Source organism: Coregonus lavaretus (assembly GCF_964263955.1).
Source record: "Coregonus lavaretus genome assembly, contig: HAP1_SCAFFOLD_1643, whole genome shotgun sequence".
NCBI classification, from domain to species: domain Eukaryota; kingdom Metazoa; phylum Chordata; class Actinopteri; order Salmoniformes; family Salmonidae; genus Coregonus; species Coregonus lavaretus.
In genome coordinates, this window is record NW_028162204.1 from 66 (window position 1) to 25,327 (window position 25,262).

Below are 25,262 nucleotides of genomic sequence, written 5' to 3' on the forward strand. Positions count from 1 at the left end.
GAGAGAGAGCACACAGGTGATTTAACTGCTGCCTGCTACACACACCACACAGGTGAGAGAGAATACCCGTTGAAAGGAAAGAGCCAACACTTCCATTGACACTTCCAACACTCCCTATTTCACCTTTCTCTCTCTCTCTCTTCCCCCTCTCTTACTCTTTCTGCCCTTCTCTCCACACATTTCTATCTTTATTTCCCCTTTAGCTGTGTGTCTCAGTCACTTTCTGAGGGCAGGCCAGGTTCTATAGTGGGAGATAGTATAGTAGCTGGTGTAGTGTGAGCTCCTTGACAGAGCTCTCTAAGTCTTTCCCAGACCCAATTTGCGGGCCTGTCTCTTCCCATAGTGATTGAGGGCCTGGGCTTGTCAGCCAGGGGGTCCCTCAGGGATCTGTGACGCACCCGTCCTCTTTATCAGACCTGGCTGTTGCAGTCAAGGAGGATTTAGTTAACCGTGAGGTAATACACTCCGCAAAGAGAGTGTATATGTGTGTGTGTGTGTGTGTGTGTGTGTGTGTGTGTGTGTGTGTGCATGCTTCTGTGTGTGTATTTGTGTATTTGCGCATGTGTGAGATATGAAGGCATCCTTTATGTGAGTGTGTATTAGGGATGTGTATGACTGTATGTGTGTGTAGCAGGCTGCAGTTAAATCACCTGTGTGGTGTGTGTGTGTCTGTGTGTGTGAGCCCTTGTAGCTCACTCCAGTCCGCAGTACCCTCCAGAGGAATGAGTGAGTCACGTCCGACGCCAGCACAAGTGGGAAGGCTAATTGTATTTTAATTATGCTGCCATCAAACACACGACTCAGACAGCTGCTTTCCCCCTCATATCCCCCCTTTACACACACACACACACACACACACACACACACACACACACACCCCAGCGAGGGACCACATATCCACATAGCTGTTCATGAAACCAATGGAGTGCAACCGACCTAACATTTCCCCTCTTCTCCTCCTATCACAGCTCCCCCATCGCCGAGTGACCTTCTCCACGGCCAATCAGGCTCAAGACCTGCAGGACCCCTCCCAGCACAGCTACTACGACAGCGGATTGGAGGAGTCGGAGACCCCCAGCTCCAAATCGTCATCAGGGCCCCGCATTGGGCCCCTGGCCCTGCCTGAGGACCACTACGAGAGGACCACCCCGGACGGCAGTATCGGAGAGATGGAGCACCCGGAGAACGGTAAGAACAGGTGGCGTTTCCCCCCTCTCTTCCTCTTTTCCCCCCTCCTCTTCATCAATTCATCCTTTCTGGAGTGGGCCCTCTACTGTGCACATATGGACCTGAAGATTGAACACACTGACACATATGGACCTGAAGATTGAACACACTGACACATATGGACCTTAAGATTGAACACACTGACATATATGGACCTGAAGATTGAACACACTGACACATATAAAAGCAATGGGAGTATGACAAGACATGACATTGGTAGATAGACGATAGTAAATGGACCTCTGACAAGACATCTACAATAGTTATGGCATATAGTGGATAATATAGTCCAATCAACAGTAAATGACTGACGTGATTAACATTAAAATGAGCATGCCTTGTATCTATAGCTAGACTTTCTGTGTATTTTATCAATGTGTGCTACACCTACAGTATATACTTTCTAGTGTAATGTGTTATCCTTGAAATATCTCCCAATGCATTTTGAGACAGTATAGTTCCACACACTGAAGCGCAGACACAACCCCAACACACAGACACTCTCACACACTGTAAACATTCACACACGGGTAACACACATGGGTAGAGTGATCAGAATGGAAAAGGAGATAGAGAGAGAGAAAGAGACTGGTAAAAGTGTGTGTTTGTATCAGACACACACAGCCAGTGTTACGGTGAGAGAGACGATCCCCGGCCCAAATGGCAAAGCTGTCCTTACTCATCAGAGAGTATTGTGGGCTGCAGGGAGGGGAAACAGGGAGACTCTTTCTCTCTCTCTCTCTTTCTCTGTACCTGCGTAGGTCGCACGTATGCCATCTGTAAACACAATTACTCACGGCTGCACTCAGACGACCAGAGGCTAGAGTCACCACCCTGCCCAGCGAAAAGGTAAAAGGAGAGAAAAGGCAAGAGGATAAAATAAAAGGAAGAAAATGGTTCTTCCCTGGTTGGAATGATGTGAGGGTGGGTGGCGGAGGGAGGGAAGAGGTGGAGGAAGCACGAAGATTCCTCATGCTGAAGGGGTTTCAAGTTAGGAAGAAAGTGGTGGGGGAGGGATCTTCCACTGGGATGGTCAAACTTGTTTTGGCTGCAGGTATTTTCCCAAGGAAGAGTGCACATCTGTTCGGGTCTGTTCGTGTGAATGTGTGTGTGACTGTGACTGTGTGGTGTGCCTGTTCGCTTGACAGCAATTACACACAGACTTATCGACACACTGTCCTTACCAACTGTCTGTGAGCACAGAACCATAACTAGATATCTTTCTATGTGTCTTTCTATGTGCTGATTTGCATACTGAACAAAGCTGCCGTCTAAAGCCTTACTCACACTGCACTTACACACGTATAACCACACACACGTATAAGCACCCGGAAAGCATATAATCTACTCGTTTATCCTCCACACACACACAAACTCCCCTCAGCTCACTGTGTCCCCCCGCTGGCCCACCTGTCGCTAGCCTAACAAAGACCCCGCATGTGTAAATTGACCCTTATAGAGGTGGTCCGTCTTCAGCCGAGCGAGTCCAGAACAGTCCCTGAACCAGCAGACCTCCCCCCGCGTCGGAATAGCACTGTATTGTGTTCACGGATCACACGCTGGCACAATGGAGCTAAGAATAGGAGGCAGAGATGTTAAAATAAAAGCCCCCCCTCCCGCAGCATCGCCCCAGATGTCTATAACAGAGCCCAGCCAGGAAGAACAGGCCCCAGCTATAAATACACTCCATCTCTCTCCAACAACCTTCTACTCTACTCTACATAGGCCTTCTAATAGGAGCTATGATGGTTGTCTTGGAGCTATATGGTACAAATCAAATCAAACTTTATTTGTCACGTGCACCGAATACAACAGGTGTAGACCTTACCGTGAAATGCTTACTTACAAGCCCTTAACCAACAATGAAGTTCAATAATTAGAGCTAAGAAAATATTTACTTAATAAACTAAAGTAAAAAATTAAATAAAAAGTAACACAATAAAATAACAATAACGAGGCTATATAAAGGAGGTACCGGTACCGAGTCAATGTGCAGGGGTACAGGTTAGTCAAGGTAATTTGTACAGTACTGTATGTAATGAGCGACGGGCTGACCCTGTAAAACAACACATTTCACTGCACATATCCGGTGTATGTGACAATAAAACATATTTATTTTTTATTTTATATTTGGTGGGAGAGTGAGTGAATGGGTGAGAATGTGACTGAGGTTTGGGGTGAAGGAGGGAGGAAGAGGCTCTTTCCTCACTTTGTTTGAGTAAGTTACTCCTCTGCGGTGCATATCTTGCTTTGTCAGTGTTCCAACTGTATAAAAGGATGATATCACAACATTATTGTGTTATTATTTCCACACACACACACACAATTGATTTGACATGATTTGGAAAGGCACACACCTGTCTATATAAGATCCCACAGTTGACAGTGCATGTCAGCGCAAAAACCAAGCCATGAGGTCGAAGGATATTCCGGCTGTCCGTCCTGTCTCCCTGTAGCGCTGTCTTAGGCGTCTCACAGTACGGACATTGCAATTTATTGCCCTGGCCACATCTGCAGTCCTCATGCCTCCTTGCAACATGCCTAAGGCACGTTAACGCAGATGAGCAGGGACCCTGGGCATCTTTCTTTTGGTGTTTTTCAGAGTCAGTAGAAAGGCCTCTTTAGTGTCCTAAGTTTTCATAACTGTGACCTTAATTGCCTATCGTCTGTAAGCTGTTAGTGTCTTATCGACCGTTCCACAGGTGCATGTTCATTAATTGTTTATGGTTCATTGAACAAGCATGGGAAACAGTGTTTAAACCCTTTACAATGAAGATCTGTGTCACGTTCGTTCATGAACGGGTCAGACCAAGGCGCAGCGTGATATGCATACATGTTTATTTGACTTATAAACACAACGACAAAACAAGAAATGAAACGTGAAGTCCAAGGTACACAAACAACATACCTAACACGGAACAAGATCCCACAACTCAATAGTGCCCATAGGCTGCCTAAGTATGATCCCCAATCAGAGACAACGAACGACAGCTGCCTCTGATTGGGAACCACACCGGCCAACATAGAAATACACATACTAGAAAACCAACATAGAAATACACAACATAGAACATACACACCCTGACTCAACATATACGAGTCCCCTGAGTCAGGGCGTGACAGTACCCCCCCCCCCCCCCCCCCAAAGGTGCGGACTCCGACCGCGCAACATAAACATAACAGGGTAGGGGCCGGGTGGGCATTCCGCCTCGGAGGCGGGTCCGGCTCCGGGCGTGACGACCTCTTACTCTCCGCCTCCCTGTTGCGCCCCTGGTCTGGTCAGGACCTCGGTGCGCTGCTTCCCCTCTCCTTCCTCCCACGAAGTACCAAGCCCTGTCTGGACCCTGGTGTGGGAGACCCCGAACCTGGAGAGGGGCTGACGTCTGGGTCTGGACTGGAACCGCTGATTGGAGCTGGACCCGACGACGGTGGAGCGAACTGCTCTGGCTCCGGAGTGGAGCCACTGACCGGAGCTGGATCAGGCACCGGTGGAGCGGACTGCTCTGGCTCCGGAGTGGAGCCGCTGACCAGAGCTGGACTGGACCCCGGTGGAGCGGATTGCTCTGGCTCCGGAGTGGAGCAGCTGCCCGGAGCTGAACTGGGCACCGGTGGAGCGGGCTGCTCTGGCTCCGGAGTGGATCCGCTAACCGGAGCTGGACTGGACCCCAGTGGAGCGGATTGCTCTGGCTCCGGAGTGGAGCAGCTAACCGGAGCTGGATCAGGCACCGGTGGAGCGGACTGCTCTGGCTCCGGAGTGGAGCAGCTGACCGGTGCCGGACCAGGCACCGGTGGAACAGGCACGGGCCGTGCCGGACTGGACACACGCACCACTGGTCTGGTGTGAGGAGCAGGCACGGGCCGGACCGGACTAGGAACACGCACCACTGGCTTGATGCGAGGAGCAGGAACGGGCCGGGCCGGGCAGGCGACGCGCACTACTGGCTTGGTGCGAGGAGCAGGAACAGGCCGGGCCGGACTGGCGACGCGCACCACTGGCTTGATGCGAGGAGCAGGAACGGGCCGGGCCGGCGACCGGGCTGGCGATGCGCACCACTGGCTTGGTGCGAGGAGCAGGAACAGGCCGGGCCGGGCTGGCGACGCGCACCACTTTCTTAGTGCGGGGAGTAGGAACGGGCCGGACCGGACTGGCGACATGCACCACTTGCTTAGTGCGGGGAGCAGGAACGGGCCGGACCGGACTGGCGACACGCACCACTTTCTTAGTGCGGGGAGCAGGAACGGAACGGACTGGTGACACGCACCACTTGCTTAGTGCGGGGAGAAGGAACGGGCCAGACCGGACTGGCGACACGCACCACTTCCTTCTGCTGCCTAACCAGCTCCTCTCGCCGTGCCTCTACACTTTCCTTCTCCCTTTTAGCCTCCTGTAGCCTCGTCATCCACCCCGTGTGCCCACCCCCAAAATGTTCTTGGGGTTGCCTCTCGGGTCTCCGTCGTCCAAGGCGCAGCGTGATATGCATACATGTTTATTTGACTTATAAACACAACGACAAAACAAGAACCGAAACGTGAAGTCCAAGGTACACAAACAACATACCTAACACGGAACAAGATCCCACAACTCAATAGTGCCCATAGGCTGCCTAAGAATGATCCCCAATCAGAGACAACGAACGACAGCTGCCTCTGATTGGGAACCACACCGGCCAACATAGAAATACACATACTAGAAAACCAACATAGAAATACACAACATAGAACATACACACCCTGACTCAACATATACGAGTCCCCTGAGTCAGGGCGTGACAATCTGTGAAGTTATTTGGATTTTTACAAATTATCTTTGAAAGACAGGGTCCTGAATCTCAATTATAAAATATATTTTGATTTGTTTAACACTTGTTTGGTTACTACATGATTCCATATGTGTTAGTTCATAGCTTTGATGTCTTCACTATTATTCTACAATGTAGAAAATAGTAAAAATAAAGAAAAACCCTTGAATGATTAGGTGTGTCCAAACTTTTGACTGGTACTGTATATCTTGAAAACTTGATTTCTGGCATGCAAAACAGTTTGGGACTAAATCAACAATGGACTAATAAAACAGAGACCAGCCCAATAGCCAGCTAACAAGACCATCACTGTACAACATCCCCAATGTCCCTGGTCTGTGTCCAGACACTATCCACAGCCTGTTATTCTCCTCTCTCTGGTCATCCAGCAGTCCCCCTATAAATGGGTTCCTCTTAGCAAGATAATGGAGAGTAATTCCATTACCCTGGGCCTGGATCCCTTGTGTGTTTCCTGCAGACCCCCTCCTCACCCTCCTAATGTGCTCATTTCCTCCTTCTAATAGGGATGGGTGTCTGTGGAGCCCCTGGGAAAATGAGGGAGAAAGAGTACAGGTGTAGGATCTTAATTTGATGCTGAGGATTTTCCTGCACAACAGGAAACGCATCAGCAATCGTGTATTCAAGGTCTAAAAAGGCTTCTAAATATGTACATTCATTATAATCCACATCATAATTCACATTTCGTGTTGCTGTAGGATTATTTTCCTGCTGTGGCAAACTGGCTCAAATTAAGATCCTGCATCTGTAGGAGAGGAGAGGGAGGGAGGGAGAAAGGATATAGGGTTTGGTGCGATGAGATGGGGTTCTATGATGATGGTGATGATGGTGGTGATGATGATGGTGATGATAATGATGGTGGTGATGATGATGATGATGATCACGATGATGATGATTTCATATGAACCACTATTTCTTCACTTTGACCATGATGATGAGTATGGTGATGGTGGTGATGATGATGGTGGTGATGATGATGATGATGATGAGTATGGTGATGGTGGTAAAGATGATGATGATGGTGATGATGATGATAATGGCGATGATAAATATGGTGATGGTGGTGATGATGATGATGATGGTGATGATGATGATGATGATGATGATGAGTATGGTGATGGTGGTAAAGATGATGATGATGATGATGATGATGAGTATGGTGATGGTGGTAAAGATGATGATGAATATGATGGTGTTGATGATGATGATGATATGAACCACTATTTCTTCACTTTGACAATGATGATGAGTATGATGATGATCATGGTGATTGTTAAACACCCCTTCATTTCCTGTGGGCCATGCTTAGAAAACATGTCCAGTACAACACGGAGTATCAACCCTGCTGTCTCAATCACATCACATCTCAATCTTCCCCAGCATAAAGTAGAAATGCATTTAGAGCATGCAGGGAAGAGGGCAAACGGCCATTGAGGTAATTAGGTTATATTTGGGAGTAGCCTCATGCATTATCGAAGGGGAGGGCTGGTTGCTGAGTGTCTGTCTGGGCTGCTGTGGTTAGGGATGATTATAAGGCTGCTCAGCGCTCCCCTTTTGGTATGGAGACGATGCAGCCCTCTTTTGCGACGTGGGGCGGAGTGTCTGTGAACTCAAATGGTGCAGATGGTCCTCTGTGATATGCATAGCCATTCTTTCAGACACACGATCCTCAGAGAGAGAGAGAGAGAGAGAGAGAGAGAGAGAGAGAGAGAGAGAGAGAGAGAGAGAGAGAGAGAGAGAGAGAGAGAGAGAGAGAGAGAGAGAGAGAGAGAGAGAGAGAGATGCACCATAGTAGGAGGAGGATCAGAGACACTGCTGGGTTTCTGACTGGCGGGAGGGGATGAGAAGGAAAGAAGTGGAGCGGGAGAGGATGAGAGAGACCAATTATTTTCTTTATATTCAGTTGATGGGCAATGCTTTTGACATGCATCTGTGCATATGCACGTGTGTGTGTGCTGTATTCATACAGTATACCAGCCCATCCCTATCCTAAAGCCCTGCCCCTGTCTCCCAAGCCTGCAGCCTTATCTCATGATTGCATCAGCCATACAGTAATGGGTCCGACAAATACGCACACAAACAAACATGCATACTTACAAATGATGTCGGAGGGAGAGAGACGGGGAGAGAGAGATGGAGGAAGATAAGGGAAAACATCTCAACCCTTTGAACATCTTTGCAGTTGTCAGGGTCTGTATCCGAGCACTACTTAAGCGTGTCTCGTGTGATGAGGACGTCACGTAAAATGCCCATTACGCTCTCGTTTGCAGACCAAATAGCCAAAAAGCCTCCCGCAGCCCGCCTCGCTCTGCCTCCCTCCTTCCAACTTCCTCCCTCCTCCACCCATCCCAGTCGAACCAACACACATCGAGGAAAATCAACTCCATCATTTGTTTCAAATGAACAAACAGCAACATTTTTCCGTAACGGTATATAACATCCAATCTGTCCCCAAAAGATTCAATCATCAGCCTTATTTAAGATTGTAAAACACAGGAAATTGTTTTGACAGTCCCAAGAAACGGGCCAAATAAGCACAGATGGAAGTAGATTATTTATTATATTTTGTCGTCAGGAGATAGGAAATTATGCTTCACTAGAACAGCTGGGCCTTTTAGCCTATAAGTATCTGCCAGAGAACGCTGTGGGGCACCCCCTTTAGCATACACATCAGAATCATCTTCTGCATTGTTATCAACCTAAATCAAATTATTGATTTTTAATGGAATATCTACGTAGGCATACAGAGGCCCATTATCAGCAACCATCAGTCCTGTGTTCCAATGGCACGTTGTGTTTGCTAATCCAAGTTTAGCATTTTAAAAGGCTAATTGATCATTAGAAAATCCTTTTGCAATTATGTTAGCACAGCTGAAAACTGTTGTGCTGATTAAAGAAGCAATAAAACTGGCCTTCTTGAGACTAGTTGAATATCTGGAGCATCAGCAATTGTGGGTTGGGTTACAGGCTCAAAATGGCCAGAAACAAATAACTTTCTTCTGAAACTCGTCAGTCCATTCTTGTTCTGAGAAATGAAGGCTATTCCATGCGATAAATCGCCAAGAAACACGTAGCCTGTTTTTGCTGCTTTTACTATAAAAACACCACAATGTAATACATTTTATTTGTAGATTTGATTAGTAATAGAGTTATAGTAAGTAATACGGTTCAGTAACAGCTTATTTTTACAAAGTAAAATGTAAAAGAGAATATCAACCCACAAGGCGCGCAGGTCAAATTATTTGCCGTAAACATATGCGCTAACGCTTGATAAATAGTACATAACACAAATATAAAGAATTTAGAAATATTCGTGGAAATATATCCATGAAAAGATATGAAAACAAGAGTCATTTATTGATTGTACGGGACACTGTACTGTAACCTTACCCATACCTTTACACATTAATCAATCTCCTCTCCTCTTCTTCATGGTGCTCTCTCACAGTCAGCACACAGCTTCGGTGCTTTGTGTGAGCAAGACCCAAAAAGAAAACGGTTGCACTGTACACAGTTTTTATGGGCCTTGTTCCGTGTGCACCTGCCGACCTGGCAATGTTTCTTCTGTTCTCTCCTGGGTGAGCTGTGGTGCAAGGGGCGAAGGATGCTTTCACTGTTAGGCCTGTTCTGGGGGGGGGGGGGGGGGGGGTCACTGCCCCCCCTGTCTCTCAGGTATCTGAGGCTCAAACTCAACATCAGAATCAGAGGAAGTCCCCACAATGTCATCAGCACGGTCAATTTCATGCTCAATATCTGATCCTCCATTCAACTCCAGCTCATCCAAATTCCGTAACGCTGTAAGCGTCCATTCGTTTGGTTCGGCTTGCTATTGTGAACTACACACGTTGTACATTGTACTCAGTGTCTGATTTGAATCTCTCATAGGGGAGATTACATACCATTTCCAGCCTTTCTTAAGAAAATAATTAGACCGCCCACAATTATTCATCATTACGCTATTGTTCTAAATTCAATCACCCTCTTCATCCTCCTTATCATTCAGATCATTCACATTCATTTGTGAAGTCATGTCAGTTTCTATCATTCATACATCCATTTTATGTCATTCTTTCAGTGAGTAGAGAGACCCATTATCGCCTGGGTACCAACGTCCTACAGCGCATCTGTCTTGACCCCTTAAGGTCAAAGTGAAGGTGAAAGAAATAGGCAAACGGCCTCTAAATACGTTTCTGTTTGTGATTAGAAATGTATGACAACTGAACAATGCAAAATCTGAATATTTAGGAAAAGTCAGGGAAGGAGCAGGACGTTGCTTTCAAAATGGCAGATATTTTTACAAAATCAATTTCGTGGTATCCAATTGGTAGTTACAGTCTTGTCCCATCGCTGCAACTCTCGTACGGACTCGGGAGAGGCGAAGGTCGAGAGCCGTGCGTCCTCCGAAACACAACTCAACCAAGCCGCACTGCTTCTTGACACAATGCCCGCTTAACCCGAAAGCCAGCCGCACCAATGTGCCGGAGGAAAAATGTAATGAGTACTTTTGGGTGTCAGGGAGTAGAAAGTACATAATTTTCATTAGGAATGTAGTGAAGTAAAAATATATTGTCAAAAATATAAATAGTAAAGTACAGATACCCAAAAAAACTACTTAAGTAGTACTTTCAAGTATTTCTACTTAAGTATTTTACACCACTGTTCAGTGGACGCGCCTATTCCAGCTGTTGGGAATAGTTGACCGTGTATTTCACGCAACGGTCTGGTGTACCGCACTCAACCCAACGTCTAGATAAAAACTATCCTGACACGTTTTCTCTCACTGAAAAAAATGTGTCCTGGGCACATTTTCATCTGGATGTTGGGTTGAGCACACTTCACAAAATTCGGACTTTCTCTTGTTTGTCCACCAACCCTCAAAGGCATTTCCCATTATAAACAATGAACAGCCAATCTTTATGGGATGAAAAGAAGAGAGGAAGGAGCCATTCAGATCATTTGGACACAGCAGTGGGGCATGTCAGTGGTGCGCAACACCACCATCTGTTAATTTGCCTATTTTGTTGTTTTTTGGTTCCTATGGGGGTCTTTGCTCTTTGACGTTTGTCCTGTAACCCCCCTCCATGTCCCCTCCTCACTCTCTCCCTTCACACCAAGAGGGAGGAGAGGAAATTGGGGAATGAGGGACTGAGGGAAGGAGAGGGGAGAGAAAGGAGTGGGAGGATTGGGAAGCTGGGTGGACACAGTGGGGGTCGGGGGAAGATAGGAAGTGGAGCACTAATCAAAGGCAGGCCACGCCGTGTGGAACCATTCCCACAGAGCACTGCCAACCCAGGTTTCCCACAGAGTCCAGTCATACTGATGGACTGCCCTGCCCCTGGCCCTTGTCCGCCCGTCACAAAAATGTGTCCCAACAGAACTGTGGTTCCTACAGAACCAATGTTCCCATGGAGTGCCACTGTGCAAAGCCCTGTGACTCGTTTCTTCAGAACAGGCGACATGACACATGTTCTCCCAAATTGGAATTTCAGACCTACCAAAATATTCCCTGTCTCTCTTAAACTTAGTTCTATTGACTCCTCTCTGCCTTGATCACGTCCTTCTTTCCTTACCCCTCTTCTTCTCTCTCTCTCCTTCTCTTGCCCTCTGAGTATTCTGTCTGACACTTCCTGACACGGTCTCTCTCATTATATCTCTGTGTCTCTCTCTGTCTATCTTTGTGTCTCTCTCTGTCTATCTCTGTGTCTCTCTCTGTCTATCTCTGTGTCTCTCTCTGTCTCTCTCTGTGTCTCTCTCTGTGTCTCGCTTCGTCTCTCACTGTGTCTCTCTGTCTCTCACTGTGTCGCTCTGTCTCTCTCTGTGTCTATCTCTGTGTTTCTCTGTGTCTCTCATGGTCTCTCTCTGTCTGTCTCTATCTCTGTGTCTCTGTCTCTCTCTGTCTATCTCTGTCTATCTCTCTGTCTCTCTGTCTATCTCTGTCTATCTCTCTGTCTATCTCTGTGTCTCCCTGTCTATCTATGTGTCTCTATCTCTGTGTCTCTGTCTGTCTCTGTGTCTCTCTATTGATCTCTGTGTCTCTCTGTCTATATATGTGTCTATCTCTGTCTATCTGTGTCTCTCTGTCTCTCACTGTGTCTCTCTCTGTCTATCTCTGTGTCTCTCTGTGTCTATCTCTGTCTATCTGTGTCTCTGTGTCTCTGTGTCTATCTCTGTCTCTCTGTGTCTCTCTGTCGCTCACTGTGTCTCTCTCTGTCTCTCACTGTGTCTCTCTCTATCTATATCTATGTCTCTCTCTGTCTATCTCTCTCTCACCTTCTCATCCTTTCATTTTGTTCTCTCTAAATCTCCTCTCCTCTCCTCTCCTCTCCTCTCCTCTCCTCTCCTCTCCTCTCCTCTCCTCTCCTCTCCTCTCCTCTCCTCTCCTCTCTCTCCTCTCCTCTCCTCTCCTCTCCTCTCCTCTCCTCTCCTCTCCTCTCCTCTCTCTCTTTTGCTATGATGCTGTGGGGAGGAGAGTGCTGGGTTGTGGTGGCTGTGTGCCTTCATGCCTCTTTCCCACCCCCCAAACCCTACCACCCTGATGTCCCCCAGCTCCAGGCTCCTCTCTCCCCACTGCCTGTGAAGGGCTCTCTAGGGCCTGCTCAGGGGGCCTCTCTCCCCTGTCTCCAAATGAGCAGCCCATGATGGGGGCTGGCAGTGGGTCAAGCCCCAGGCCCCCCGCAGCTGTCAGGGGCTCCCAGCGTAGCCACAGCCACAGCTACTTTGCACTCAGAAGGGCCTGCTGAAGGAAACTCTCGCTCTCACACACCACACATATATATAGGCATAAGTACAGAGGAGCAAGCACCAAGTGAACACACACACAGAGACAGACCATGGATATGACACCATCAATCCTATCCACAGATAAGATTTGTACACACATACCAGCAGACACACAATTCACAAGTCTCTCTCTCTCTCTCTCTCTCTCTCTCTCTCTCTCTCTCTCTCGCTCTCTCTTACACACACACTCACACACACACACACACACACGTTATATAATGCTATAAGTAGTGGCCCACAGCTGTGATAAACACTCTGTACTGAACTGTGACACTTGCTGGGATATTCTTGCAAGCCAACTGTATCTTTGAAAATGAAGACAACATATCCAGGAGGAGGGGAAGGTGTGTGTGTGTGTGTGTGCGTGCATGTGTGTGCAACAAGCGCTCAGTCTCACTGCAGAATCCAACGTTTGTCCCTAAACGTCACATTTCTAAGCTTATGTTTAGGCAATCATTTTGAATGGTTAAGGTAAGGGTTAAGGTAAGGGATAAGGTAAGGGTTAAAACGAACCTAAAAGATATGAGTGCCTAGAACCGGGATTGAACACGTGACCCTCAGAGCCGGAGCTCACAGTTTACGCCCATCCACCATCCCCGTCCACAGTGCCCTAGCAACATCCAGGCCTACTTGATGGTAATAGCGCTCACTGTTGCCCCTAGTGGCCGGTTTTGAAGTGATCTCCTGACGACCTGGACGGACGTCGAATTACGCAGTGGATCTTGAGCGACCTGGCTGGTGTGTGTGTGTGCTTCTCTCTCCTCCTATGAGACGCTACGGTTGGTCTTGTAATACACACGAGGGCTTGGTGACTATCAGGGATGTGGAAGTACAAAGGTATTAAATGATGAATGCCAGTCGAGACAGTCTTGCGAGTACTGCCAATGCTAGCAATGTTTATTATAATGATTGCATATTCACTGGAGGAACAGTGTTTGTGTGTATATTCCAGTCCAGTGGATTACAGGCTCCATGTAGTTACTGGAGAATAGTGTGGCTGTATGGCCGTCTGTTATGGATGGCCCTTGTGCTGTGGTCTTACCCACACACACACACATCCGCCCTCCCCATAGCCGAGACCTCATCTCACCCCGCCACCCTCCAGGTGGATTGGGCATGTGGGGGTGATTGGACGTGTCAAGGCCCTGTGCCCTGCAGTATTGAGTGCTGTGTCTCAGGCTAAGACAAGGCTGTGCTACTCTTCAGCCCCCTCTGCCCTCCGGTCTCCTCATTCTGCCTGGGTGATGCATGTCCCCTTGCCCTGGGTCGGGCTGCTGCCTGCCTGCATGGGGAGAGGAAAGAAAGAGGGATGGTGCAAGGGAGGGAAAGAGGGGGAGAGGGTAGGATTTATTTAGCTGGTGCTTTTGTTTATTTGTGCTTATCTGCGGTGGCCTGCTGCACTCCTGTCGAGGCAGAGGGTGTGTGTGTGTGTGTGAGTGTCAGGGTTCCATGGCTGCAGCAGTAAATTGCAGCGTGGCGGACAGGCTCCCTACAACTGATGTAGAACAGCCAGGAGTGCTGAGAGCTGTTTTTCTGCCAATGACAACAACTGTAGGTGTGTGTGTGTGTGTGTGTGTGTGTGTGTGTGTGTAGAGTAGGGTCCAACTAATTGTCATCTTGATAAAGATGAGCAAAAAGACTGGATAATAATAATATTATGAGATTTGTTTTTAGTAATGGTTAAACCAAATCTCTTTCTCTGAACAATTGTTTTTAATATACATCAGTATTTGTATTATTTATTTTATACTGTCTTTTTGCTCTTCTTCATCAAGGGAGTCATTAATTATGGACCTGATTATGCTGATGTGTCTGTGTCTGGGTGATGTCTGTGTCTGGGTGATGTCTGTGTCTGGGTGATGTGTCTGTGTCTGGGTGCATGTCTGTGTCTGGGTGCATGTCTGTGTCTGGGTGATGTCTGTGTCTGGGTGATGTCTGTGTCTGGGTGATGTGTCTGTGTCTGGGTGATATGTCTGTGTCTGGGTGCATGTCTGTGTCTGGGTGCATGTATGTGTCTGGGTGCTGTGTCTGTGTCTGGGTGATGTGTCTGTGTCTGGGTGATGTGTCTGTGTGTCTGGGTGATGTGTATGTGTGTCTGGGTGATGTCTGTGTCTGGGTGATGTCTGTGTCTAGGTGATGTATGTGTCTGGGTGATATGTCTGTGTCTGGGTGATGTCTGTGTCTGGGTGATGTGTCTGTGTCTGGGTGATGCCTGTGTCTGGGTGCATGTCTGTGTCTGGGGGATGTCTGTGTGTGGGTGATGTCTGTGTGTGGGTGATGTATGTGTGTGAAGGAGTGGACAGGCCTACAGGTTCTCTGGTAAAGGTCATATATGCTGCATAATGTAATTGAGGACAGATAGGACAGGGTTGGAGCCAACTTAAAGCGGCAATCAGCAGTTGAAACAATAACAAAACGCTTGCCTCACCTATTTCAGTAAAAAGTGGAGGGATGGGGCTGAGGAAATGTAATCACTCTCAAATTCATAGACAGAGCTGTGGATGAAGGACTGACCCCCCATGATATCAACATTATAGTTTTAACCATGTGTTGAGGCTATGCAGTGTTTCTTTACATTGACTTTGTTTACAAACATTGGAGTAAAACAAGCTTCTATTTTGGGTTCTGATGGGGTACGATAGTTGAACTAAGCTCATGAGGATTTCATAAGTTATATTCTTCAAGAATCAATGGGTACATATAATTAATTTACAAGTCCAAAAACGAATGTAGCAACTGCAGATTGCCTCTTTAAAGTATACATGTCTACTCAACTCTAGCCAGCACAATGCCACTGGCTCAAGCAATACAAGTCAATGAGCCAAACTTGGTAATGCCAGACCAACGCTGATTCACCGCTTGAGAAACATTTGATCCGCTCATTACCAGACCAATGGATCTGACACTTTGAAAAAATCACTCAGGAGCATCAACTTGAAGGGAGAAATGGATTGTGCTGTTAGAACATACTGTACAGCTATTTTGTTAGAAGGAACCAGAGTTTTCTCAGAGCTTTATAGTCTGGTTTTATTTTACCACCTCCTTTTGTGGCGAGATAAGAACATTTACAGACCTTAAGATCGATGCATACTTTCATACTCAGGATGATAACAAAGCATGAAAGGAGTATATGGCTATTTACCATGGGTCTAGTGAGCCATTCACCCACTTGCCTCCCTTGGAGAAAACAACGAATCAATTTAACATGGTAATAAAGTTTTATGCATAAACCCCACCCCCCTATCCCATAAACCCCACCCCCTGTCCCAGTAAATCTAGCTCCACACAACAACTTCCCTCTCTATCTCTCTCTACCCTTCCCTCCTCTCCACTGTCTCTCTCTCTCTCTCTATCTCTCTTTACCCTTCCTTCCCTCCCTCTCTCTCTCTCTCTCTCTCTCTCTCTCTCTCTCTCTCTCTCTCTCTCTCTCTCTCTCTCTCTCTCTCTCTCTCTCTCTCTCTCCCTCTCTCTCTCTCTCTCTCTCTCTCTCTCTCTCTCTCTCTCTCTCTCTCTCTCTCTCTCTCTCTCTCTCTCTTATTCCATACCTCTCTTTCTGTCCTCTCTTTTGCTCTCTCGTCTTTCTGTCTCTCTGTACAGTACTGTATGTCTTATCGCTGCCCTACGCTGGCCGTGTCCAAATATCCATACTAGCGTACTACATACTTAAACTGCATACTATTTACTCATCGTCACATACTATTTAGGATGTACCGTTTAGTAAAAAGTATGCAGTATGTCATGGCCACAACTCAGTAGCGGCTCCTGGAGGTGGGGCGGGGCCGAGTGCGGGTGCATTTTTCCAAATTCAACAAGACATGCATCGCATTCACCAATGGAATTGGTTCTGGTACCCCCTCTATATAGCCTCGTTATTGTTATTTTAATGTGTTACTTTTTATTTTATTTTTTACTTTAGTTTATTTAGTAAATATTTTCTTAACTCTATTTTCTGAAAACTGAATTGTTGGTGAAGGGCTTGTAAGTAAGCATTTCACTGTATATTCGGTGCATTCGGTGCATGTGACAAATAAAATGTTATTTGATTTGTTCCATATATTCGAGAATTATGTAGGTAGCCTACAAAACTAAAACAATCCATGTGTTTAAATCAAAAGGCCTGATTAACAGTCCTCGGTGCCGACACTTTCAGAAATCAAAGATGGTTTAGTATTTAGTTTAAAAACCCTGACAAAGGCCAAGAGAACAAGAAACACTCACCAGTGAGAAAACAAAAATCCACTTTGGGTAAAACATTATTATTATTTTTTTACTGTTTTCAAAGATGCAATACTAGTGATCATTTTAAGGAGAACAAAAACTACTTAGCCTACATTTGATCACCACCGCAGAAGCTTCGGGCGTCTTCCCAATTAGCTTGCCTAGTTTTGTTGTTGGCTACTTCAAGAAAAGTAGGGCATATCACTCGCAGCTCACCTCTTCCAATAAATTGTGGAAAAGTGTGCATCGAATTCCACTAGATGACGAGACAAAATTAGCATAACATCCTGGCATTTATACCATACTTGATTTTTGAAATGTTGTATACTATTAAACATTATATTTTCACAAACTGAGAATGTGTCATGCATGATTGCGTTGTTTCCTGCAATTTGTTGATTTCGGTAGCGCATCCCATATATAATTGATCAGCTGTTGTCAAAGCCGAAATGAGTATGTCTTCCAGGCATTTAAAGTATACAACATTTTCGAAATGTTGCATACTATTGTTTTCAAAAAGTTTTTTAGCATACTCAACTGGCCTACTATGTAGGACGCTGGTATGGGTATTTGTACACGGCCTCTGTCTCTCTCTCTCTCTCTCTCTCTCTCTCTCTCTCTCTCTCTCTCTCTCTCTCTCTCTCTCTCTCTCTCTCTCTCTCTCTCTCTCTCTGGGTTCCTGCTTCACTGTTATTTCAGTCCATCGATTCCTCTGTGGTCTCTCTTCCGTCTCCTGACCTCGCTGGAGCCTGACCGCATGCCGTCCGTCCAATTCTCCTGTTTGAAAAACAATGCGAGAACCCTCACCGATGAGAAAAAATACGAGCCCTCCCCTTTAATGTTGTTAGAACAGGGAAATAAGAGTATTACATTTCTGTGTCTCCTGGTTATTATCGTGTAATGTGCTTAAATTGGCATCTCAGAAAGGGGATGGGAGTTTGATTTTCCCGTGGTCTGAATAAGGAAACATGAGAGTCCGGCATTAATGTAGTTATGTGTAGCAATCGGATCAACAAATCCCTGTGGCATGAATTAGGATTTAAAACTATTATCCAGAAATGTGAGTTACCTGAGGAAATTTGAGGTTAACCACCAATGCTTTTTATAAGGGGAACATAGGAGTTTTATTCAAATGTGTTGGATTAAGAAATATGCATACATTTATTCAACTGTACTTTTAAAGAGAGCAAAAATTATTGGAGTTACATTCGAGATTGTTTTATTATAAAGTACTGTATGCTCGACTGCACATAGAGTATTCATTGAATAGGACTATTATGTAGAATGATGTGTTGATTTGCTAACGGACATCTGAAAATCCTTCCAGGTGGATATCACCTCTAGAACCCCCATGTACTTGTTAGAAGGCTAGGAGGACGTATCTAGCCTTCTCCAGGGGTGTAGGTGCAGTGTCCCATATCTCCAGGCATACCATTAGCTACCTCCCCTAGCCCCAGCAGCTGTCCCTGGGTGTCTGGCTGGCTACTCTAGCATCTCCAGGACAGGTGGCTGGCTAGCTCAGGGAACTCTGGGTCACCATCCCTGAGCGTTGGGCCAGCAATCTCTGGGCGTTCAGGGAGTTAGCCACTGCTGCGGTTGCTAAGAAAGCGCTCGCCTCCAGGGAGACAGTGAAGTTGTTTTTGTTGTTGTGAGGGAGGTCCAGGAAAAGAGAGCCACCCACATGACCCGCTCTCCAGTGGAAGGGAGAGACTGGGGGTTTAGGGAGTTATGGAATCTCAGAAGGCGAGAGGGTCAATGTTGTGAGTGGAGTAGCTAGGAAGGGCTCTCTAGGCTTTGTTAACACACACACACCACCCGCTCTCCAGTGGTTTGAGTCGACTCTGTTTATCTTGCCGTCCCGCTGGGGCGCTCTACTGGGATTGCCATGGAAACGGGGGCCCGGGTAGGGGGTACGCAGTGGGGTGTGTTTGGGGAATTGCTGCCCAGTTACCTGACAGAGCATGAATCTCACACACACACACTTTATTCTACGGTTTACTCAGAGAGTTCTGTACCCTATCTCTAAATGTAATTCTATAAGTTCCCCACAGACTTAAACAAGTCCCTGGAAATAAATACATTGGAAATCGATACAAAGCAGACATGGACCTGTGTCACCCTCTCTTAAATAAATCAGATAGATGCGTAACTCTTCAGTGAAAGCATTAATGTCTCTAACTACCGTACTTCACCACTTTAGTCTTTTACAAAAAACATCTCTTGTTTTTGGTGTAACATACCAGCATTCAATTTACATCTAATTGAACAGCTAATTGAATACCGCTCTAAAACTACAATGAAATAAATACTTTTGAAAAGGCGTGCTTTAACTAATATAATTTTAAAGGTGTTTCAGTGAAAGACTTTTGGTTAATGTTATGCCCCCTTGAACGTTTTAAGTCACACAGATTAGTGCTCATCTCAATTAATGAAGAGCTTAGTGGCTAAACGGTACTGTAGCCAGGCCAGGCTTGTTCAATTACAATGACTAGCATAGCAAGGAATTGCATTCTATTAAGCCTAATGCAGTGAATGCTAGCTGGATTAGCATAGGTAGAGTGCTACTGGGTCCATAAAACTAGCACAGGTGCTATGTTAGCGTAGCCATGATGGAGTGATTGCCTTAATGTTGTTAGCCAAGCATGTCATGATTTAGCAGGTCCTCTTACCTAGCTTAACTCTAGTCAGGTTGAGGGGCTGAATAACTTGATGAACCGCAATCCCCATTCTGCAGAGCAGGCCAGTTTATTTTAATCCTCACCTGAGGTAGATTCGGCATACAGCCAATCGTCTATAGACCAATCCTAATTTTACTTACTAATGTATTTTCTCCTCTCTAAATCCTCCTAGACATGTCTCCTTCCACTACTGCCAGACACTACAATGGAATGAAAAAAAAATCCACACATATTTCACCCGTAAGAGCTGAAGGAATAGCTAGAGTGGCAATTTCGTTGGCTCCTATTGATAGCCGAAGGAGTTTTGTCGAGGATAATCACTGACTTGAAATCTATCCCAAAGGCTCCAATCTATGCGTAGGCCATTTTGCACTGCAGTCTCGCTCAGCTAAAATTGTGTTGTTCTACTGGAAACTACACACATACTCTCTCTACTATTGTGAGGATCTTAAAAAAAAAAAAAGACAGCAATGGCAGCCATTTTGGTTAAGACAAAGTCAATTGAACATTGTTTTGAGTTTCTATGTTAGTGTTCTATGTTTTGCACAGACTTCTTTCTTAAGTCACTCTGAATAACAGTGTTTGCTAAATGACAAAAATATAAATGTAATATTGAAAGATTTACAAAACATACATTACAAGTCAAAAGTTTGGACACACCTACTCATTCAAGGGTTTTTCTTTATTTGTACTATTTTCTACATTGTAGAATAATAGTGAAGACATAAAAGCTATGATATAAAACATATGGAATAATGTAGTAACCAAAAAATTGTTAAACCAATTAAAATATATTTTAGATTTGAGATTCTTCAAATAGCCACCCTTTGCCTTGATGACAGCTTTGCACACTCTTGGCATTCTCTCAACCAGCTTCATGAGGTAGTCACCTGGAAAGCATTTAAATTAACAGGTGTGCCTTCTTAAAAGTTAATTTGTGCAATTTCTTTCCTTCTTAATGCGTTTGAGCCAGTCAGTTGTGTTGTGACAAGGTAGGAGGGGTATACAGAAGATAGCCCTATTTGGTAAAAGACCAAGTCCATATTATGGCAAGAACAGCTCAAATAAGCAAAGCGAAACGACAGTCCATCATTTATGACGTGAAGGTCAGTCAATACGGACAATTTCAAGAACTTTGAATGTTTCTTTAAGTGCAGTCTCGAAAACCATCAAGCGCTATGATGAAACTGGCTCTCATGAGGACCGCTACAGGAATGGAAGACCCAGAGTTACCTCTGCTGCAGAGGATAAGTTCATTAGAGTTACCAGCCTCAGAAATTGCAGCCCAAATAAATGCTTCACAGAGTTCAAGTAACAGACACATCTCAACATCAACTGTTCAGAGGGGACTGTGTGAATTAGGCCTTCATGGTCAAATTGCTGCAAAGAAACCACTACTAAAGGACACCAATAATAAGAAGAGACTTGCTTGGGCCAAGAAACATGAGCAATGGACATTAGACACGTGGTCAATGGACATCTGTCCTTTGGTCTGGAGTCCAAATTGGATATTTTTGGTTCCAACTGCCATATCTTTGTGAGACGCGGTGTGGGTGAACGGATGATCTCTGCATGTTTATTTCCCACTGTAAAGCATGGAGGAGGAGGTGTTATAGTGTGGGGGTACTTTGCTGGTGACACTGTCTGTGATTTATTTAGAATTCAAGGCACACTTAACCAGCATGGCTACCACAGCATTCTGCAGCGATACGCCATCCCATCTGGTTTGGGCTTAGTGGGACTATCATTTATTTTTCAACAGGACAATTTCCCAACACACCTCCAGGCTGTGTAAGGGCTATTTTACCAAGAAGGAGAGTGATGGAGTGCTGCATCAGATGACCTGGCCTCCACAATCCCCCGACCTCAAACAAATTGAGATGGTTTGGGATGAGTCGGACCGCAGAGTGAAGGAAAAGCAGCCAACAAATGACAAAATGCCAAGAGTGTGCAAAGCTGTCATCAAGGCAAAGGCTGGCTATTTGAAGAAACTCAAATATTAAATATATTTTGATTAGTTTAACACTTTTTTGGTTACTACATGATTCCATATGTGTTATTTCATAGTTTTGAAGTATTCACTATTATTCTACAATGTGAAAATAAAGAAAAACCCTTGAATGAGTAGGTGTGTCCAAACTTTTGACTGGTACTGTATATGATATTTGCTCAATAGCAGCTCTTGCCAGGCCTTATCATCCTGATGCCGCGGTCTCTGCTGCTGTTGTCAGGGTAAAATAGTCTACTTTATCGGTGGCTGCGCTTGACCGCATGACCAACCAGCTTTTCTGTTGCTGCCACGACACGTGATAGAGGGCCTCACACTCACTGGGGCCAGAATCAATTTCCTGTGCCAGGTAGCAAGCCTGACTGCTGCATCATCCTGCTTCTGATTTTCAATATTTTCAATAACCCCCCCATCGCGACTAGACCTCTGCACCCTTTATACCTTTCCTATTGTGCCGGCCTGAGCCAAGCAATAATGTCAAAGAAAAGCTTTCACTGCTTTCATATTTACCTGCTATTTGCTCATCTTTTCTCTGGTCTGCCTCAGCCAGTCTGGGGATAAGGAAGCGGTGCCCTGCGAGTGCACTGGACAATTAGGAGGCTTGCCTGGTCTGTATGTGTCATCCTGGACTGTTGTCACAGCAGCCGGACAGCCTTTGATGTTGCTTTCTATTATAAGGCTGGAGACAATAAGAAAGAGTATTACAAGGCTGGAGACAGCCAGAAACAGTATTACAAGACTGGAGACAGTCAGAAATAGTAGAACAAGGCTGTAGACAGTCGGAAACAGTATTACAAGGCTGGAGACAGTTAGAAGCAGTATTAAATTGCTGGAGACAGTCCAAAAGACTTCTCAACAGCTTCTACCCCCAAGCCATAAGACTCCTGAACAGCTAATCATGGCTACCCGGACTATTTGCACTGCCCCCCCACCCCATCCTTTTTACGCTGCTGCTACTCTGTTAATTATTTATGCATAGTCACTTTAACTCTACCCACATGTACATATTACTTCAACTATCTCAACTAGCCGGTGCCCCCGCACATTGACTCTGCACCGGTACCCCCCTGTATATATAGCCTCCCTACTGTTTTTTTATTTTACTTCTGCTCTTTTTTTCTCAACACTTTTTTTGTTGTTGTTTTATTTTTACTTTTTTTGTTAAAAATAAATGCACTGTTGGTTAAGGGCTGTAAGTAAGCATTTCACTGTAATGTCTGCACCTGTTGTATTCGGTGCATGTGACCAATAAAATTTTATTTTATTTGATTTGAGAAGCAGTATTACAAGGCTGGAGACAGTTTCAGAAACAGTATTACAAGGCTGAAGACAGTTTCAGAAACAGTATTACAAGGCTGGAGACAGTTGGAAACAGTATTACAAGGCTGGAAAAGTCAGAAACTGTATTACATGTCTGGAGACAGTCAGAAACAGTATTAAATGGCTGGAGACAGTCAGAAGCAGTATTACAAGGCTGGAGACAGACTCAAAAACAGTATTACAAGACTGGAGACAGTCAGAAATAGTAGAACAAGGCTGTAAACAGTCGGAAACAGTATTACAAGGCTGGAGACAGTTAGAAACATTATTAAATGGCTGGAGACAGTCAGAAGGAGTATTACAAGGCTGGAGACAGGCTGAAACAGTATTACAAGGCTGGAGATAGTCAAAAACAGTATTACAAGGCTGGAGACAGACTCAGAAACAGTATTACAAGGCTGGAGACAGTCAGAAACTGTATTACATATCGGGAGATAGTCAGAAACAGTATTAAATTGCTGGAGACAGTCAGAAGCAGTATTACAAGGCTGGAGACAGTTTCAGAAACAGTATTACAAGGCTGGACACAGTTTCAGAAACAGTATTACAAGGCTGAAGACAGTTGGAAACAGTATTACAAGGCTGGAAAAGTCAGAAACTGTATTACATGTCTGGAGACAGTCAGAAACTGTATTAAATGGCTGGAGACAGTCAGAAGCAGTATTACAAGGCTGGAGACAGACTCAAAAACAGTATTACAAGACTGGAGACAGTCAGAAATAGTAGAACAAGGCTGTAAACAGTCGGAAACAGTATTACAAGGCTGGAGACAGTTAGAAACATTATTAAATGGCTGGAGACAGTCAGAAGGAGTATTACAAGGCTGGAGACAGGCTGAAACAGTATTACAAGGCTGGAGATAGTCAAAAACAGTATTACAAGGCTGGAGACAGTATCAGAAACAGTATTACAAGGCAGGAGACAGTCAGAAACAGTATTGCATGGCTGGAGACAGCCAGAAACAGTATTACAAGGCTGGAGACAGTCAGAAACAGTATTACATGGCTGGAGACAGTCAGAAGCAGTATTACAAGGCTAGTGCGAGTCAGAAACATTATTACAAGGCTGGAGAGAGTCGGAAACAGTATTACAAGGTGGGAGACAGTCAAACAGTATTACAAGGCTGGAGACAGTTACAGAAACAGTATTACACGGCTGGAGACAGTCCGAAAGAGTATTATATTGCTGGAGACAGACTCAGAAACAGTATTACAAGGCTGGAGACAGTCAGTAACAGTATTACAAGGCTGGAGACCATTTCAAAAACAGTATTACACGGCTGGAAACAGTTACAGAAACAGTATTACACGGCTGAAGACAGTCAGAAATAGTATTACAAGGCTGGAACAGTCAGAAACTGTATTACATGTCTGGAGACAGTCAGAAACAGTATTAAATGGCTGGAGACAGTCAGAAGCAGTATTACAAGGCTGGAGACAGGCTGAAACAGTATTACAAGGCTGGAGATTGTCAAAAACAGTATTACAAGGCTGGAGACAGTCAGAAACAGTAATACATGTCTGGTGACAGTCAGAAGCAGTATTAAATTGCTGGAGACAGTCAGAAGCAGTATTACAAGGCTGGAGACAGTTTCAGAAACAGTATTACAAGGCTGGAGACAGTTTCAGAAACAGTATTACAAGGCTGGAGACAGTCTGAAACAGTATTACAAGGCTGGAGACAGATTCAGAAACAGTATTACAAGGCTGGAGACAGTTTCAGAAACAGTATTAAAAGGCTGGAGACAGTCGGAACAGTATTATATTGCTGGATACAGACTCAGAAACAGTATTACAAGGCTGGAGACAGTCAGTAACAGTATTACAAGGCTGGAGACCATTTCTAAAACAGTATTACACGGCTGGAAACAGTTACAGAAACAGTATTACACGGCTGAAGACAGTCAGAAATAGTATTACAAGGCTGGAACAGTCAGAAACTGTATTACATGTCTGGAGACAGTCAGAAACAGTATTAAATGGCTGGAGACAGTCAGAAGCAGTATTACAAGGCTGGAGACAGGCTGAAACAGTATTACAAGGCTGGAGATTGTCAAAAACAGTATTACAAGGCTGGAGACAGTCAGAAACAGTAATACATGTCTGGTGACAGTCAGAAGCAGTATTAAATTGCTGGAGACAGTCAGAAGCAGTATTACAAGGCTGGAGACAGTTTCAGAAACAGTATTACAAGGCTGGAGACAGTTTCAGAAAC

General features: G+C 45.2%; 1 protein-coding gene across 1 annotated transcript in view; it reads left to right on the forward strand.

Moving 5' to 3' along the window:
* Positions 1-920: 920 nt before the first annotated feature.
* LOC311119465 (uncharacterized protein) overlaps positions 921-25,262 on the forward strand; it is a gene marked incomplete at its 5' end in the record, with an annotated part of 72,462 nt that continues 48,120 nt past the window's right edge. The window contains one exon of the mRNA XM_084194151.1: positions 921-1,188. Coding sequence (XP_084050277.1) covers positions 921-1,188 — 268 coding nt within the window. The remainder of the gene's footprint in view (positions 1,189-25,262) is intronic.